The sequence below is a fragment of the Zootoca vivipara genome, chromosome 1 (assembly GCF_965207765.1).
Source record: "Zootoca vivipara chromosome 1, rZooViv2.hap1.1, whole genome shotgun sequence".
NCBI classification, from domain to species: Eukaryota; Metazoa; Chordata; class Lepidosauria; order Squamata; family Lacertidae; genus Zootoca; species Zootoca vivipara.
Genome location: NC_142582.1, coordinates 52,848,701 through 52,866,250, shown reverse-complemented (window position 1 = coordinate 52,866,250; position 17,550 = coordinate 52,848,701). Strand labels below are relative to the sequence as shown.

The window sequence follows — 17,550 nt, the reverse complement described above, 5'->3', positions numbered from 1 at the left end:
ACCAGTCTACCGCTCTTAACCGCTACACCACACTGGTGCCACCCCTCCTCCCCACCAACCATTATGGCCATGCAGGTACACTGAAGAGACTAAATTGGTTGCAGCAACCTTTTGAGTGCACAGGTGACAAAATTGGACGTGCTGCTACATAAAGTGTGAAATGGTCTGTAACAGCACCTTATTCTTGCCAGCGGGGCAGCTTTTTCAAACTGCCTTTCTAACAAAACTGATACCACATGGACACTACCTCCCAATCAGGTTTTTGCTCGAACCATAACAGACCTGACACTTTTATGAAGAATCTCTAGGCAAGTAGATCCTTGGCCATATTGTTAGGGGATGCTCGAGGAATTTCATCTTTTGTGACTTGCTCTGAATTTCTTAGACTGGATAATGTTTGCACTTCACTGAATTTTGCAAGACTGCTCTCTGCAACTTAAGGGTATCATACATAGTACATTTAGAAACACACACACGAGAGAGAGAGAGAGAGAGAGAGAGAGAGAAGAGAGAGAGAGAGAAGAGAGAGAGAGAGAGAGAATACATACACACCAACACATATATAAATGCATTTTTGTGTGGAGTTTCTTTTAAAAGGAAATGGCTGATTAATGAGTACCTATGGAACAGGTTTATGGATGACACAAATGAGAAACAGATTGGTTCTTCCATCTCCATATATATCATACTTCTATTCTTATTTCCTGGACAAATCCCGTTTTTCACCATAAGGGTTACTATTCCACCCTGCGTTGCTCTATGTCTGAAGGATGTACCTAATCTACATATATGAAAATGTTAAATACTAAGATCTCGTATAAAAAATGCACATTCACTCCCAAAGTGCCTGAATAAATATAGTTATGAACTGAGCAATACTTTGCACTTGTCACTCTTCCTGCAGAGGTAAAATTCAGCCTCCCTGGAAGAAAGGTGAGCAAAGTTGTGCGTGAAGAATGTGACAGTGTCCATCTTTTGCCACCACTAACCATGCTGAAACACTTCTGCACTGATTGTTTCCCCACCTCATGGAAAAAATATACTCTCCTCCACCATTCCAACAGGATACACATTTTTTAAAAACATGGAAACTTGTATAACAATGCTAAGTGAGTTGGTTCTTGGTTAAAGTAGTCAGCTGCCCGACCTACCAGAGTGTCCATTTCCTTGTTCTTTTATGCTCTGAATGGGTCCCCTTGACTGCTTTCAAGCTCTTTATGTGTGCCTGTAGGAGTTCTGATCCTTAGGGATATCTCCAAATGAGCTGCTGATATAAATAAACATGTGCCATGTAATTGAGCTTCTTTGCATGATAGAATCCTCTTCTTACCAACTGGTAAGTGCAGGATTCAACCCTGCATGGCATTGGGATTCCCTTGAGGGCAGGTGCTTGCAAATAAGCAGCACTGAGCGCAATGGAATGTTTTGCTTATCAGATGGTAAGTGCAGGATTCAACCCTGCATATTGCACTCACAAACATGCAGGACCTTTCATTCAGTCAGGAGAGGGGAAAAGGAGATGCAGCTTATCTCCCCTGCCCAACCATATGTTTACATAAGTTTTTTAAAATCCTAAGTACAGGGCCGTCTTTAGCACTGGGGCGCAAAGATCTGCCCAGCACCCTCAAATTTAGTTTAGCTGCTCCCAAATCAACTTTTATTGAGCTTTTCTTGGGACGGGGGAAGCCAAAGTTGTTGACCTTTTTTTGGGGGGGGGGGTTGAACTCAAAGTTGTTGAACTTTTTTGGGGAGGGGGGAAATCGCTCAGCTATAACAACCTTTTCACTGCCACCGATCAAGAGGGACTGGTATACAGTAGGTACAGTCATACCTCGGTTTACGACCGCAATTCGTTCTGGGGAGCCGGCCGCTCCCCAAGTACGTCGTAAATGAAGCAGCTCTTCTGCGCGTGCGCGAAGAGCTGATAGAGCACTTCTGCACATGCGTGCGCTGTGCAGATCGCTTCTGCACATCCGCGTGCCGCGGAACCCGGATGTAAACACTTCTGGGTCCACGGCTGTCGCAAACTGATCAGTTGCAAACCACGGCGGTCATAAACCGAGGTATGACTGTATATATTTTGTGCCCCCCAGAATTAGGTGCCCAGGTGCCCCACACCCCTTGCAGCCCCTTAAAGAAAGCCCTCCCTAAGTAGCTCTGCCCCTGAATCAGAGGCACCAGCTTGCAAGGCCAGTGTTGCATGTGTGACATATGTGTGATGTCAAGAGGTCAGGGGCGGAGCCAAACATGGTGACCATGCAGCTTCAGTGGCTGGTGGCTTCTCCTCCACTTCCTCTTGGTACCACCACTGATGGGAGGCTGCTTCGACCCTCTTTCCCCTCTGCAACAGCAGGAGGAGGAGAATGAGTCGACCGCTGGAGTCGTGCAACACTCGTCTCTGTGCTTCACCTCTGCACTTTTTGGACATTGGGGGAAGCCCCCACTCCCAAAATATAGGGAGGGCAAAAGGGCTCAGGCCCCAGGAGCTGGCACCGCTGCCTTGAATTGACCAGGGACCAGATTTTGGGTGGATGACCCTTTGGCAGGTCTGCCAAATCCAGGGAATCTAGATCAGGGCCTTGGTGCAGATTCAGAGTTTGTGTGAGTCTGTGCACACCCCTAATATATGGCTGAAATAAATAAATAAATAAATGTGACTTGTCATTCTATTTTGAAACAAGACAAAGCTAGGTAGGAATGTTTGGTCCTAAGTGCTATCTGTGGCTTTTTTTGTACATACAATGAATGGGTCGAACGTATATTTTTGTATTTTTTTTCTATTACAGAGTTTTATAACATTTAAATTAAAAAGAGATGCTGCTTTATAATAAATCAGAGCAGCAATCCAGCAGCCCCCTTTTAAGATTCCAAGAAAACTTTGGAGATTCTGTGGTTTAGGCAATGAGGCAGAACCAGGAAAGCAAAGTGCACCAAAGGGGAGTAGGAAACAGCAGCCGTTTAGGACTACAAGGATTCCCATAGACCAGCATTTCCCAAACTTGGGTCTCCAGCTGTTTTTGGACTACATCTCTCATCATCCCTAGCTAGCAGGACCAGTGGTCAGGGATGATGGGAATTGTAGTCCAAAAACAGCTGGTGACCCAAGTTTGGGAAACACTGCTGTAGAGCTTGGTGTCCAAATACCTCATTCATCAGTCTCACCTTTGACTTCACACATTGATTAAAAAACATTGAAAGGAAGCCTGGTGACTCGTTTCATAGAAATTGCTTAGAAAGTTGCATGTAAATTCTAGAAGGGCTTGGTATTTACAGTGGTACCTCGGTTTCCGAACATAATCCGTTCTGGAAAAATGTTTGAATTCTGCAACGTTCAAAAACCGAGGTCTCAACAGCCTCTGGATCTTGCACTCAGGCTGCATGGCATGTTAAACTTCTGAAGTGGGTTTGAAAACCGAATAATTTACTTCTGGGTTTATGGCATTCATAAACTGAAATGTTTGTCAACAGAGCCGTTCGAAAACCGAGGTACCACTGTACTTTTTATTTTTTAAAAAATGAAAGCTTAGACTCTAGGCCCCTTGCAAGTCTGAGATGGCACCATTATAATCTCTCTCTCTCTCTCTCTCTCTCTCTCTCTCTGTGTGTGTGTGTGTGTGTGTGTGTGTGTGTGTGACTTGATGTTATGGGGAATTTTCCCAAGGCTCGGGTGAAACTGATGAGTTTAGTCAGCTGCAGACACCCAAGCTGGGAGGCAGATACCGGTAGACTAATCCTGGGCCATCCACCGGTGCGTCACCTAGTGTGACTTTCTCTGCTCTGCAGCAACAGACATAAAAGTGATTGAGAGCCTATAGGGAATCCTCACAAGAGAATGAATAAATACTCTGTGAGCTCCTCATCCAAGCTCAACCCTCTGAATGCTGCTGAGGCTCCATTCCATAGGTGAGCTACTAAAGTATACAAATGGTGTTCAGGAGACAAGTCCTAGGAATCTCTGGTTTTTGTTGTTGTTGTTGTTGTTGTTGTTGTTGTCATTTGCAATTCATTGAGTACTTTAAAATAGATATTAGTGGTAGACAGAATGGTGCCGAGAGTTTAGGATTTTGCCCATTCATTACAATTAAAAATGCTGCAATCCATAGTTGATGATGCTTGTGGATTCTCAAATGCATATCTTGCATAGATTGGAATTCCAATTCACTTCTGTGTGTTCTGAGGAATATGTGAGTGGCTCAGGTTTTTTCCACTGAAAAGAAAGAGAGAAGTAATTTGGTAGGGAGGATAGCATTATACAGGCACCAGAGTTTCCACATTTGGAAATGATTACAGGAGGACACTAAGTTAAAATCTACCTTCAAAAGGTGTTTTCATACAAAATGTGTAGGGTTTTAAAAATTAGTTAGCACTTTATCTCCAAGTAAAATAAAAAATGAAATATTTACAGGCCTTAGAAGTAAATAACATTGAGCCTAATGTGGCTTACCCCTTCATAAATGGGCATCTCATGAAAATAGAACATTCTGTAATTTGAAGGGGATTCTGAAATGAGATCTCCTCCTGAATTTTAAAAGGGTGCAGTTCCACCAATCTCCCTCTTGCACATCATTTGCTTCTAATGACCATATGCCACTGGCAGGATTAAGGAGATGGAAATTGTCTGACCCTTCCTCCCATCTTCTTCGCTATCTCTCAAAATAGATAGTAGATCCTCAGCCTTTTTTCTTTCTTTCTGTCCCAGCAGCTAATCTATTATCGAAAGCATGTCTGTGCGGAATCATTCCAGCACCACCGAGTTTATTCTCCTGGGAATCACAAGCCGAATGGAGCTGAAACTGCCCCTCTTCTTTCTGTTCCTTCTGATTTACATTGTCACCCTGGTGGGGAACATGGGGATGATCTTGCTCATAAGGAGAGACCCTCGCCTCCACACCCCCATGTACTTCTTTCTCAGTAACTTGGCTTTTGTGGATGTCAACTATTCCTCAGCCATCACACCCAACATGCTAGCCACTCTCTTGTCAGAGAACAAAAGCATTGGGCTCATTGGATGTGCAACTCAAATGTTTATGTTTGTTATATGTGGGAGTTCTGAATGCCTCTTGTTGGCATTGATGGCGTATGACCGGTATGTGGCTATCTGCAACCCACTGCTTTACCCCATCATAATGTCAGGGAAAAGGTGCACATGGCTAGTAGCTGCTTCCTATTTCCTTGGCAATTCTTACGCAGTTCTACATACAGTCTTTACCTTCACTCTATCCTTTTGTGGGCCAAATGTGATCAACCATTATTACTGCGACATTCCCCCACTGCTACAGCTTTCTTGTTCGGATACGCACACCAACGAGACAGTGATATTTGCACAGGTTGGCATAAATTGTGTCGGCACGACGGCAATCATCTTGCTCTCCTATGCCTGTATCTTGGCCACCATTTTGAAGATCCGTTCTGCCGAGAGCAGGCGCAAGGCCTTTTCCACCTGCACATCCCATCTGACGGTCGTCAGCCTATTCTATGGCGCAATTTTCTTCATGTATCTGAGGCCCAGCTCCACGTACGCACTAGAGCAAGACAAAGTGGCCTCGCTATTCTACACGGTGGTGATGCCCATGCTGAATCCCCTCATCTACAGCCTGAGAAACAAGGAGGTTAAGGATGCATTTTGGAGAATGCTTGGCAAGACACTGCCCTTCTAAAGGACAATTATGGACTAACAAACCAATACAGTACAGGATATTCAACTTTCATTCTGTTTCCTAATATTCATTATGCCTTTCAGTTTATTATTATTTTTGTACAGTATTTATATTTTAAGGGCTTGTTCTAATGGTGGTGCAAGTAGAAGGAACCTTCCCTAACCAATGTTTATCATTTATTTATTTATTAGATTTATATATGCCCTTTATTAAAAGATCTCAGGGCAGTTCACAAAACATTCACATCTCTTTTGCAGCCCCCTCTACCAAGGATAGATGCATTAGTCATATCAGAAGTAGGTTCAGAAGTCCATTCCGTCCCATTTCCAGATTAATTTGCAATTTTTACTTTAAAAATACAAAAGAATTTTTGCATATAATACATACACATACTTTTATTATAAAATAAATATATAAATATTATTTGATCCCAACATCAGTATTTAAATACCTATTTCATCTCACGTTGTGCATTTTAAAGCATATTTTATCCCAAAACACACATTTCTTTACTGTTTTTGTTTTTGAGCAAGAACTGTATCGCAAAATTCAGAGAAGCAGAAAGAAAATTACACTCTGATCTATGTATTATTCCGGGAGATGTGGATTAGGTTTGTTCACTTACAAATTCAGACCAAACAAAATTCATCTCCCAGGCATCTTAAATTTTTTTAACATTTTTTTAAAATGCCAAAGCAGTCAGTGGGATAGCCATTCTCTACTTTGCAGAGAGCAGTTCTCCATTTGAAGAGGTATCCCAGGACAGCCCTCTAATCTGAAGGGCTACCAATTACATGCTTAGTATATAAAGAACCATCAAGAAGAGAAAGCAGCAGAAGGCCTTGAGGTTGCCTATCAATGGTTAGCACTTGCACCGCAGTCTAAGTAGACACAGATGCCACCTGGTCATAGTAGTCTTTGCTCCTATGGAGAGATGTATTGTATTTCAATTGTAGTAATTATTTCCAGATTTGCATCTATACACATTAGCACCTGCAAATGTTATGTGAACCTGTGTCCTACTTTATCCTCTTTATTTTTGGCGGTTTGACAATGGGTAAGTCACCACCCTGGCTTTTAGTCGTGGAATCTGGAGTTGCACAGCCTAAGAATAGGTTTTACCTCCTCAACGAGAGACAGGCTAGCAGCAAATACAGTTGAATGCGCATTTGTTCATATAAAGAGATATAGTAGGCATGCACCTGCGTATAAGTGTTTATATGCTAATGCTAGAAGTCTCTGAACCTAGATGGGAAAACTGAATGCAGGAGAGGACAGGTAGGGCTGCCATAAATCCTGACTTTCCAGAATATGTCTTGGAATAATAATAATAAAAAACCACAACAACTTTTGTTCCCCTACAAAAAAAACCCTCAAAAAACTTCTGATTTTCACTTGGAGATATGGCAGCTCTAGGAAAGTGCCTGCTTGTATGCTGCCATAGGCATGTAGCTGGCCACTGTGAGAACAGGTTGTTGGACTAGACAGGTCATTTGCCCGATCCAGCAGATTCACCTTATGTTCTTATGCTACATTTACTCCCATCTGAAAGAGCTGGGGTGGATACCACTATAACCACTATAAACAATATTGCTTGTTCAAGTAGCTGCACACCTAACTAGAAACAGAGTTTGATGTGGTTTTCATACGTGAAACATGAATCTCCAGATTTAGAAAGGATAAAGACTGCAATGTACTTGAACATTCTGGCCAATGTAATTTTAATATATGCATGAAGCAAAAGCTCCATTAAGCCTTGCGTATGGGAACTATATTTATCATGGTTTTCCATTGGTGAATTCCCTGTGATCCACCTATTATGGATACAGGCTCCAGATGGATATGTAAGTTAGTGATTAATACACTAGTGGTTATTATAGGTAGAATGTTTACAAACATATAATTCCTCTTAGACACTCATTAAGTTTATGGAAGGAATAATCACTCAAGGCAAATCTTTATTTAGCATTAGGAACAATGCTTCCTAATGGTAACAATGATTATGGTCTTAACAAATAATGAGATTGGAGGTCCACAATGGCCTGCGCTTGCCCAGTCAGCTGCATTATGTGACCCGTGAGAGCAGCAAAGTAACCAGACTATACAATGGTGATAGGATAAAATCAGGCCAAATCTTTATTGAAAGCAGCAGGCAGGGCAAGGGTTGCCATGGCATTGGGTCCCAAGACCAGTTCATCATTCCACAAGCCCCATGTAGATGGAATGGATCTGCTGGGTTTGGATCGCTCCAAACCTGTACGATGGGAGTCAGCCGGTGTTGAAACTGCTGTGGTGCAAGCAAGGTCTCACTGGGGGACCAGGGTGCAGATTCCAACCAGGCAGATACCGAACCCACACTTGGGTTTGCCGTGATCAATCCTCCCCTCAGGCCCCAATCAATCAATCAAGCTTTATTACGGTCATATAGCAGCTATTAAAACTAAAAATGCTCTACAAAGCTATGGGAGTTGTCACTCGGGGTGAATATAAGAGTCTATGAGTTCGAAGGGGCTATGTTTCCAGAGGGAGGGTCCAGCTGGCCTTTTCCCAGGTGCTGCTCAAAGTCCTCAGTTTCATACCCGAACGGAGGAACTACTTCCCACAGTCCAATACCAAGTTTGCTATTCCATTGGCTGTTTTGTTCTTGGGGGGGGGGGGAAGACTGGTCCTGCGGATCTGCGTGCAGAATCTGGCTACCGTCCGAGTTAACTTTTGCTCCTTTCCTAATAGTAGGGCCTTTAGTTTGGCCTTATCTGGGAGGTCAGCCAAGCTCTCCAGAATGTGGGTGATGGTATCTCTGCATGCCTTATCGAACAGAGGACATCTAAAAAATAGGTGTTCGGGGCTGCCTACTTCCCCCAATGGGCAGGAGCAGAGTCTCTGCTCGTATGGAATCTTTCCGAAGGAGCCTAACAGCACTGGCAAGGGCAATGCTGAGCTTCGGGCGAGCGTGAAGTCTCTTCTTGAGTTTCTGGATTCAAGGTAAAAGAGATACGATGCCAGGGCAGCTACGTATTTTTCGTTTTCAGCTATATTGAAATCCGGGGACCTCATGCTGTCCAGCTGTCTCTCCGTGTCCACAATTCTTTGTCTGACCTCAGATCTCGCTTGGTCTATGCCCATGGCCAATAGGGCTTGGGGTGAGAAGCCCAGTTTCCGGAGAGTGGCCTGGACCTCAAACTGCCAGCCGGACTGAAATTGGTCTCGAAGAATCAGAGGGGCCAGACCTCGAGGGTGTGATTGTAGGGTCAGCCATTTGTATATTGAGGTAAGTCTGATATGAGCCTCAACCTTCATTTGCCCTGTTTCTAATCTTACCCAGGCGTTCGAGACACACCTGGGAACCTGCAGTAGGCCCCTATCCCCCCCCCAATACTATGTTGATCCTGACTAATGCCATTTCCGCCCTCATACAAACAACATTCTTCCACCTAACAAAGGAAATCCATAATTTCACTGAGGGAAAGGTGAAAAAAGACCCAACCAAATGCCAATCAAGTTGAGAGAAATAAATTCATTTCTGGTCCTTTCAACCAATGACCCACAATTGCTATGTGAAGGCTCTAACCCGAGGACAGGCCGGTGTGGGAAGCTCTCAAAGCAAAATGGCTGTGAGCTTCAGGGGAAGCAGCCTTATATAGGTTTCCCCCTCCCCTCTTCAGCAAGGGCTCATGGGGCAGCTTTTTCACCCGAACCCATCACACAGAGAAGATACTAGGCAAAACCTGACCCAGTATTTTGCTCCAATCTATGGGCCACAGCCTCACCGGGCAAAGGGTCCCATGCTTATTGGGCATGGAACGGGGCTTATGTCTGCTTGACAATGGAAAGGGTGCTTTGGAAACCTGGGAGATGAAAGTTGTGGCCCTACCATTAGACTGAGTGAGATAACCACCTCAGGGGGAAGATGATGAGAGAAGGCAGCGCTCGTTCTTCCTGAGACTCACCTGGGATGTTCCCAACTTCCTAAGTCAGGGCCCTAGTGATGGTGCTTGCTCATTGCTGGTCTGGGATGATTGGCTTTTCCAGTCAGTCACCCTCTCTGATTGTGTCAAAGATAGGACCTTCAGGAAAAGGCAGTCAACGTAGTCCACATAGTTCAGCAGGAAAGCACTGCTCTGCATATGTGATGTGTGCTGATGCCATCACTGCTGCATTTGTTTGAGTGGACAGTGAGCATGCACCAAGTATAGAAGTAAGAGAGTGGCAGCAAAGTGTTGAAGGGCAGAGGTGTGTATCCCATGTGTCCTGTCCTGCACTTCCTAAGCTAACCAGCAGACAATGCTGACCCAGTGCTGGTTTTGAAGTAAGATTCAGTTTGCTAGTCTGGTTGGCATGGGTAGACATGGGGGTGTCTAGGCAGCAAAATATATTGGGCTGGCCCCACAAGTGTTATGTAGATTTCTCTAAAGCCCACAGAAGAACAAGGAAGGAAGAAGAAGATGAGGAAGTGCTATAGAAATGAATAACTCATTCTAGAACAAATGACTATTCACAACAGCACAGACTAATTTGGCAAGTTATCTTCAGCACCACACTAAAAAAGTATACGGTATGTGAAACTTAAGGGAGTTAAGTCCCAGAGGTAACAGCAAATAATAAATACTATGAGAGGCTCCTCAGGATAGCATACAATCATGTCCAACAAGCTGGTGCTTCATCTCACAGGGTAAACTGGCAAGTAATCACTTCTGAGTATGGTATTTAGGGGGCAATGGTTAGCAATCACAAGCATTATATTGCTAGTGTTAATCACCAATATAGAGACAAACAACATGGTGGATGCTATTGGGAAAATAGATGTAATATATGCCTGGAGGGCTGGATATTCTACATTGGGTAGATACATAGCTGCCAAGTTATCCCTTTTTTTAAGGGATTTTCCCTTATGCTGAATAGGCTTCCTCGCGAGAAAAGGGAAAACTTGGCAGCTATGGGTAGATAAGGGAGGGTTGATGGGAAACATCAGGAATTGACAATGCACTGCAGGGAGCAGCAGCAGAAAGTAAATTGATGGTAGAGGAGACAAGTAAAGATGATTTATGGAAAAGGAGCATCTTGAGGGGCAACCTGGAAGAAGGAGGAGGATCCATCTCTAAATGCATGGAAATAGAGCTGGCTATTAATTAAGCAAAAACAGGTAAATCACCGGGTCCTTATGGGCTCACCACATCTTGCTACAAAATATTTTGATATCTTCTAACAATACAATGAATGGAGCGGGAGAAAGACGCAGCACTTGAAAATTGCACCCTAGTCTAAGTCATTGATTACTTTCATACTGAGCGCATCACACCGCACTATAATCGTCTTATGGAAAACATTTAATAGCTTGACCAGGATTCCATAAGAAATTGACATTTTACCAATGAAGGTTTTTTTCCTTCCTGAGGTGAACTGTAATTTTATTTAAATCTGCTCTTATTAGAATTTTCAGATTTTCAGGCTACCTCTTTGCCTCCTCTGCCAGGAATGAAAAAAATGAGGCATGAATAAAATATGAGGATGAATAAAACATGCAGCTGAAAGAAACACCCCAACAGCCCTCTGTGTGGGTTTCTGAACTTCAGGTGAGAGTTGGGAGAATAAGCCTACCAATATATAACTGGCACGGGCAATTCCATCCCTGCGCAGTAGAACAGATGTGGGTAAGGGAATCATCCTTCACCTGAAACAAGGGCAGAAGAGCAGCATTCATTTCACTCTTTAAAACCCTTTGCTTTAGAACTCTGGAAGCACATGAAATCTTTGTCCAAAGTCACCTGTTGAAATGATAATGTGTTTTGTTTGCCACACAAAGGGAACTGATCTGAGAAAATAAAAGATTCTATTGCTAACCATTGTTTCTCGTCCCACACAGGTAACTTGTATACAGGGAAATGTCTCTGGAGAATCACACCACAATCACTGAATTCATTTTTCTAGGAGTCACAAGCCGAACAGACTTGCAATTGCCCCTCTTTATCCTGTTCCTTATTGTCTACGTTGCAACCGTAGTGGAAAATCTGGGCATGATCTTTCTGATAAGGAGTGACTCACAGCTTCACACTCCCATGTATTTCTTCCTCGGCCACTTGGCTTTTGTGGATCTCTGTTATTCTTCCACCATCACCCCCAAAATGTTGGTGGATCTCTTGTCAGAGAGAAAGAGCATTGGGGTTTCAGGTTGTGCAACCCAGATGTTTCTGTTTGTTGTATTTGGTATTACTGAATGCCTCCTGCTAGCTGGAATGGCCTATGACCGTTATGTGGCAATCTGCAACCCCTTGCTCTATTCAGTTATTATGTCCGAGGAAAGGTGTGCCTGGCTCGTTGCTTGTCCATATGGAGCTGGACTGTTCCATTCAGTTACCCACACCACATTCACTTTTACTTTATCCTTCTGCGGATCAAATAAAATAAATCATTTCTTCTGTGATATTCCTCCACTTCTCCAGCTTTCTTGCTCTGATACTCACATATACGAGATGGTGATCTTTGCTTTGGTTAGTGTAAACTGTGTGACCACCACAATGACCATAGGCGTTTCCTATACTTGCATACTGGTTACGGTTTTGAAGATACGCTCCACAGAGGGCAGACACAAAACCTTTTCCACCTGCACCTCCCACTTGATGGTTGTTATACTGTTCTATGGGACAATTTTCTTCATGTATCTCCGACCCAGCTCTGCATACAGCCTGGATCAAGACAAGGTCGCCTCCGTGTTCTACACAGTGATGGTCCCTATGCTGAACCCCTTGATCTATGCCCTGAGGAACAAGGAGGTTAAATGTGCCCTTCAACGAGCGATTGAGAGGACGTTATCACTGTGAAATGAAATAGCGGAACAGCTGGAACAACGTACAAGGAAAGAACTTTGCAATACAACTTGATCACTGTTACAATGGATCTGTTCTCCATGGTTGTTTGTTGCGAGTCCTAGCAGGGAATGAATTTGGAGCAACAAGAACCATGGCTGCATGCTTTTTGTACATGTGAAGAACAATTGCAAAGCCTATTGCCTTTATATATATATTAAAAATCTCATTCCTCAAAGGTTACTGGAATGACAACTTTGTGATGAAATTGAGAGAAGGCTACTGCAGTGCTAGGAAATGTAGAAATGTACAGTGGCATTCATAGTGATAAGAACTCTATATAGATCAATGGTGCAACCCAATCAGTTTCTGTGCTAAGAATGCCTTTCTCGTGGTAAAGCACACAATAACCGCTATTCTAGGACAATGTTAGAAAGTTCAGTATTGTGTAGGTGTCATGGGCCAGAATGTTGCACAATGTGAGGATATTACTGAATTGGCACCTGCCACATATTATTTTTATCCCTTCCTGCTCACTGGAAGGACAGATTGTGAAGCTGAGGCTCCAATACTTTGGCCACCTCATGAGAAGAGAAGAATCCTTGGAAAAGACCCTGATGTTGGGAAAGATTGAGGGCACTAGGAGAAGGGGACGTCAGAAGACAAGATGGTTGGACAGTGTTCTCAAAGCTACAAACATGAGTTTGACCAAACTGCGGGAGGCAGTGCAAGACAGGAGTGCCTGGCGTGCTATGGTCCATGGGGTCACGAAGAGTCGGACACGACTAAACAACTAAACAACATCCCTTCCTTCCTGCAATGTAGCTAATATGGCTTTCACAGCTTTATCTCAGTTTTTCCAACAAGGTGCGTTAGGCAGAGAGAGGGTGAGAAACCCAAGTTCAAGCCTGAATATGGATTTGAAACGCCTGGCAACCGGTGACATATATGGTCCTATGTACAATAAGGGACGCGGGTAGTGCTGTGGGCTACACCACTGAGCCTCTGGGGCTTGCAGATCAGAAGGTTGGCAGTTCAAATCCCCGCGATGGGCTGAGCTCCCGTTGCTCTGTCCCAGCTTCTGCCAACCTAGCAGTTCGAAAACACACCAGTCCAGCGTTTTGTTCTCACAGTGCCCAACTAGATGTCCAAACAAAGCCCAAAAGCAGAGCACAGGCATTCTACCCACAAGTGAATCCTAGCAACCAGAATTCAAATCCATATAAACAATGACAATTGAGATATAATACAGATAAAATGAGATGCAGTCATTGATAGACCTGCCCTCCATTAATGTTGTCTTTTAAAGCCATCCAAGTTAGTAGCCATCACTACTTACTGTGGGAACAAATTCCAGATTATAACTATGGGCTTTGTGAAGAAGTACGATCTTTTATCTGTCCTGAATCTTCTAACATTCAGCTTCATGGGATGGCCACCTGTTCTAATGTTATTCGAGTGGGAGAAAAACTTTGCTTTGTCCGCTTTCTCTACTCCATGCATCATCCCATGGCTTCTGACAAAATTAGCTGGAATTTTACTAAAAACATATTTCTTTAAATTGTAAAGATTTTAGTAAAAGCACCCAGAAACTGCGTTAGCCATGGTACTTGTTATATTGACACCTCAATTTCAAAGCTCTTTGCATTGTCTGAATCTATACAAACCTCTGACCCACCAGAACACCCTCCTAGTGCTTTGCCCCAGTGGGAGGTATGTGTTAATGGAGGAGAAGGGGGCCATTTTGACAATTCCCCCACCCACTGCTGCCCCAAATGTCCCTTGGAAATCTAAGCTGGAGGTTTGGGGAACAACCTACCCAGCCCCTGAGATCACTTTCTGAGGCTCTCCTAAGTGTGCCTCTTCCACCAGAAATCTGGAGGGTGGTAACACAAGAAGAGGCCTTCTCTGCGGTGGCTCCCCATTTGTGAGATGCTCTCCCCAGGGCATGCTCTCTCAGCTGGTACCTTCATTATACATCTTTAAGTGCCAGGCAAAAACGTTCCTCCTCAACCCGACTTTTGGCTGATTAATTTCTATGGACCTTTAAGCATGTCTTGTGGTAGGGTGGGTGTTGGTGGTTATTGCTTTGTTTTTGTTTTTATTATGTACTTTGTAGTTTAATTCTGTGTTGCTATGCTGTGATGATTTTGATAATTTTGATGATTTTGATGATGATGATGACATTTCACTCTTTCTCTCTCTGGAATTCTGCTCGACAGCGCCATTTCACCTCATTTTCCATTAAGAGGCAAAAAAATTAATGAGCTGCCTTCAGGAGGGATTAAAGTCTGAAAAAGTCATGTATGGGGAAGCTCAATATCCTATCAGCTGTTTATCTTACAGCAGCCAAACAAAAGTGCTCCATAATAAATTGCAAGGTACTGTAGTCTCTTGCAAATTCAGATCAGAATAGACATTCTATTTATGCTAAGAATTCTGAAAGAACAGGACTGCTGAGAGAATAACATTTGGAGGAAAAGCAATGTTAGGAACCAAGTGTCACTAGAAAGATTGAAGAAAGAAAATGGAACAGAGCTTCTTATGGTACCCATATAGTACCAACAACCAGGGGGGCTGGCATTCAGATTAAGGGCACTTTTGTAGCTTATTTTAGAGTTGAGGGGAGAAAACATTATTGCAATTTATCAGATCGCTGTGATTCAACACATCAAGTTTGCTTTAATATTATTTTACATCTTACATGAACTTGCTGATCTATCTGCCTCTCTCTGACTGCAACAGAGTACCACAGCTGTTTATGCAGAAGCTGCGCAGAGCTTATTTCCAAAGGTATGTAAAAGTATACAAAAGTGCACTTTATGCTGTGCTTTCTTGTGTTAGTATAGATAGAAGTATGTGAAATGAAAGAAATGACCTGCATGGATTCTTTGACAGTTCATAGCACAAGAGTAAATATCTCCCAAGTAGATGCAGTGATAATTCAATTTAACAGTCTTAGATACCATCCATACTCAGAAATAAGTCCTACTGTGTTCAGTGGGGTTTACTCCTAGGTGATCATAGAACTGTAGTTGGAAGGAACCCTGAGCATCACCTAGTCCAACTCCTTGCAATGGAGAAATCTCAACTAAGCTCTTTTAATGCAAATTGGTTTGCAAAGATTCCAACTGGATTTGTTTTTCCAGCACTCACAATTTTAGATGGTGTTGGGTTTGTTGGCTTTTTAAAGTAGAAGTATGCCTACGGCAGGATCAATGTAAGAGGCACACCCTGTACTAGAAGCAATTCATGATTCTGAGCTCTCACACTGTATCTAATATAGACAGCTCCCTGCAGAGACTGACAATGCTTCCCCAAATCATCTATGCCTTCCAGATGTCGTTGGACTACAGCTTTCATTATCCTTGTTCACTGACCTCAGCCCACATCTCTAGTTGTGCAGATAGGTAACTTTAAACATGGACTTAGTGGTCTTACAGATACCTCCTCTTTAGATGGTGATTTCATTTCTTTAAAATGTGACAAGCCCGACTTGGTGCATTTAGGATTCCTCTTGCTCATTCTACAGTGTGGTGCCTTGGACTTTTGCCCCAGACTCCTGCCCTGAGGGGACTGCTGCCTATCACACCAAAGTTGAGCACAAAACCTCCATCCAATTCGGCAACTCACCTCCAACTGTGGCCCACACGTTTGGGATGGGGAGCCCACAAAGAAGGCACAGGGAGGGTGGCCATTCCCTGGTCTTTTTCACAAGAATCTGATAACCAGATACATAATGCTGCTTCTGTAATTGACGTTTCAGATTAGCTGCAGACAGTACAATCCTATGAATGTTTGGTAATCCGGAAGTAGGTCTCAGTGCATTCAATGAAATTTGCTCCCTTGTAAGTTTGCATAAGATTGCAGAATAAAAGCATAGCAAACCTGTTAGTCTCTAAGATGCTACATTAAACTGTTTGTTGGTTTGAGTTCAAGGCTCCAGCAAACTATGCCTGAAGGTCTTGTCCTTCAAGCATGCATAAAACTTTCAGTTAAAGTAATGCAAGCTCATAGTCACCCCTACCACTGTTGGCAATGAATTCCATACATTGGTTGTAAAGTATTGCTTTACCTGTGCCGTGCTTTGGTATTTTTTTCAGATCTGGACAATTCACCTGGGTGCAATGTCCGAAGAAAACTCCACAAGAGTGGTCAGTGAGTTTGCCTTTGTAGGATTAACAAACAATCCTACACTACGAACTAGTCTCTTTTTGGTGTTCCTGGTTATTTATATGATCACCTTGGTTGAAAATCTAGGAATGATTGTCTTAATAAGGGCCAGTCCCCGGCTCCACACTCCAATGTACTTCTTTCTCAGCAGCCTGTCTTTCCTGGATGTATGCTTCTCTTCTGTGTTTGCTCCAGAGGCATTGGTGAACTTCCTAGCAGAGAAAAGGTCCATTTCCTTTATTGGGTGTGCATTGCAAATGTACTTTTTTGTAGGTCTGGGGAGCGCGGAGTGCTTTCTCTTGGCTGCAATGGCATATGATCGCTATGTGGCTATCTGCAAACCCTTGATGTACCCAGTCCTCATGTCTCCTAGAGTCTGCATTCTTCTGGTGTTGGGGTCTTATGCTCTTGGGCTTTTGCACTCTCTCCTTCACACAGTCTTCACCTTCAGGCTGTCATTCTGCAGGTCTAACGTGATCAATAACTTTTTCTGTGACATCACAGCACTTTTGTCCATTTCCTGTTCAGATATCCACCTCAATGAACTCCTGATTTTCTATGTGGCTGGTCTTGTAGAAATAACCACCATCCTGAGTGTTGTAGTTTCTTATACATATATTCTCACCAACATTGTGGTGAGGATCAGTTCGGTCGCAGGCAGGCTGAAAGCCTTCTCCACTTGCACCTCGCACCTCATCGTGGTTACCATTTTCCACGGGGCAATTCTCATCCTGCATTTCCGACCAACCTCTAGCGATGGATCTTTGGTTCAAGGCGTCTTTGACAAAACACTGACCGTGTTCTATACGATTGTCATCCCTTTGCTCAACCCTTTGATTTATAGCCTCAGAAACAAGGAGGTAAAGGATGCTTTGGGAGGCTTTCAGCGGAAGGTGTGTGACAAAATGTTTTGTTCATGA

General features: G+C 43.4%; 3 protein-coding genes across 3 annotated transcripts; all 3 read left to right on the top strand.

The window, feature by feature from the left end:
• Positions 1-4,721: 4,721 nt before the first annotated feature.
• Positions 4,722-7,101, top strand: LOC132592514 (olfactory receptor 5AP2-like). Its single transcript, XM_088656293.1, has 2 exons — positions 4,722-5,620; positions 7,029-7,101. Exons 1-2 carry the CDS (start codon positions 4,722-4,724, stop codon positions 7,099-7,101), a joined length of 972 nt encoding a protein of 323 aa, XP_088512419.1.
• A 4,435-nt stretch (positions 7,102-11,536) lies between these two features.
• On the top strand, positions 11,537-12,472 carry LOC118090009 (olfactory receptor 5AP2-like). Its single transcript, XM_035125280.3, has one exon. It carries the CDS (start codon positions 11,537-11,539, stop codon positions 12,470-12,472), a length of 936 nt encoding a protein of 311 aa, XP_034981171.3.
• Positions 12,473-16,578: 4,106 nt separating this feature from the next.
• LOC132591709 (olfactory receptor 5G9-like) lies at positions 16,579-17,550 on the top strand. Its single transcript, XM_060271462.2, has one exon. The coding sequence runs from the start codon at positions 16,585-16,587 to the stop codon at positions 17,548-17,550; it is 966 nt and encodes a 321-aa protein (XP_060127445.2). The 5' UTR covers positions 16,579-16,584.

What these genes read in the sequence shown, in the direction of transcription:
- LOC132592514 (XM_088656293.1), top strand. Translation starts at nt 4,722, where the DNA reads ATGTCTGTGCGGAATCATTCCAGCACCACCGAGTTTATTCTCCTGGGA. An exon ending in AACAAGGAGGTTAAGGATGC is followed by an intron (nt 5,621 to 7,028) that starts ATTTTGGAGAAT and finishes TACAAAAAAAAC; the next exon opens with CCTCAAAAAACTTCTGATTT.
- LOC118090009 (XM_035125280.3), top strand. Translation starts at nt 11,537, where the DNA reads ATGTCTCTGGAGAATCACACCACAATCACTGAATTCATTTTTCTAGGA.
- LOC132591709 (XM_060271462.2), top strand. Translation starts at nt 16,585, where the DNA reads ATGTCCGAAGAAAACTCCACAAGAGTGGTCAGTGAGTTTGCCTTTGTA.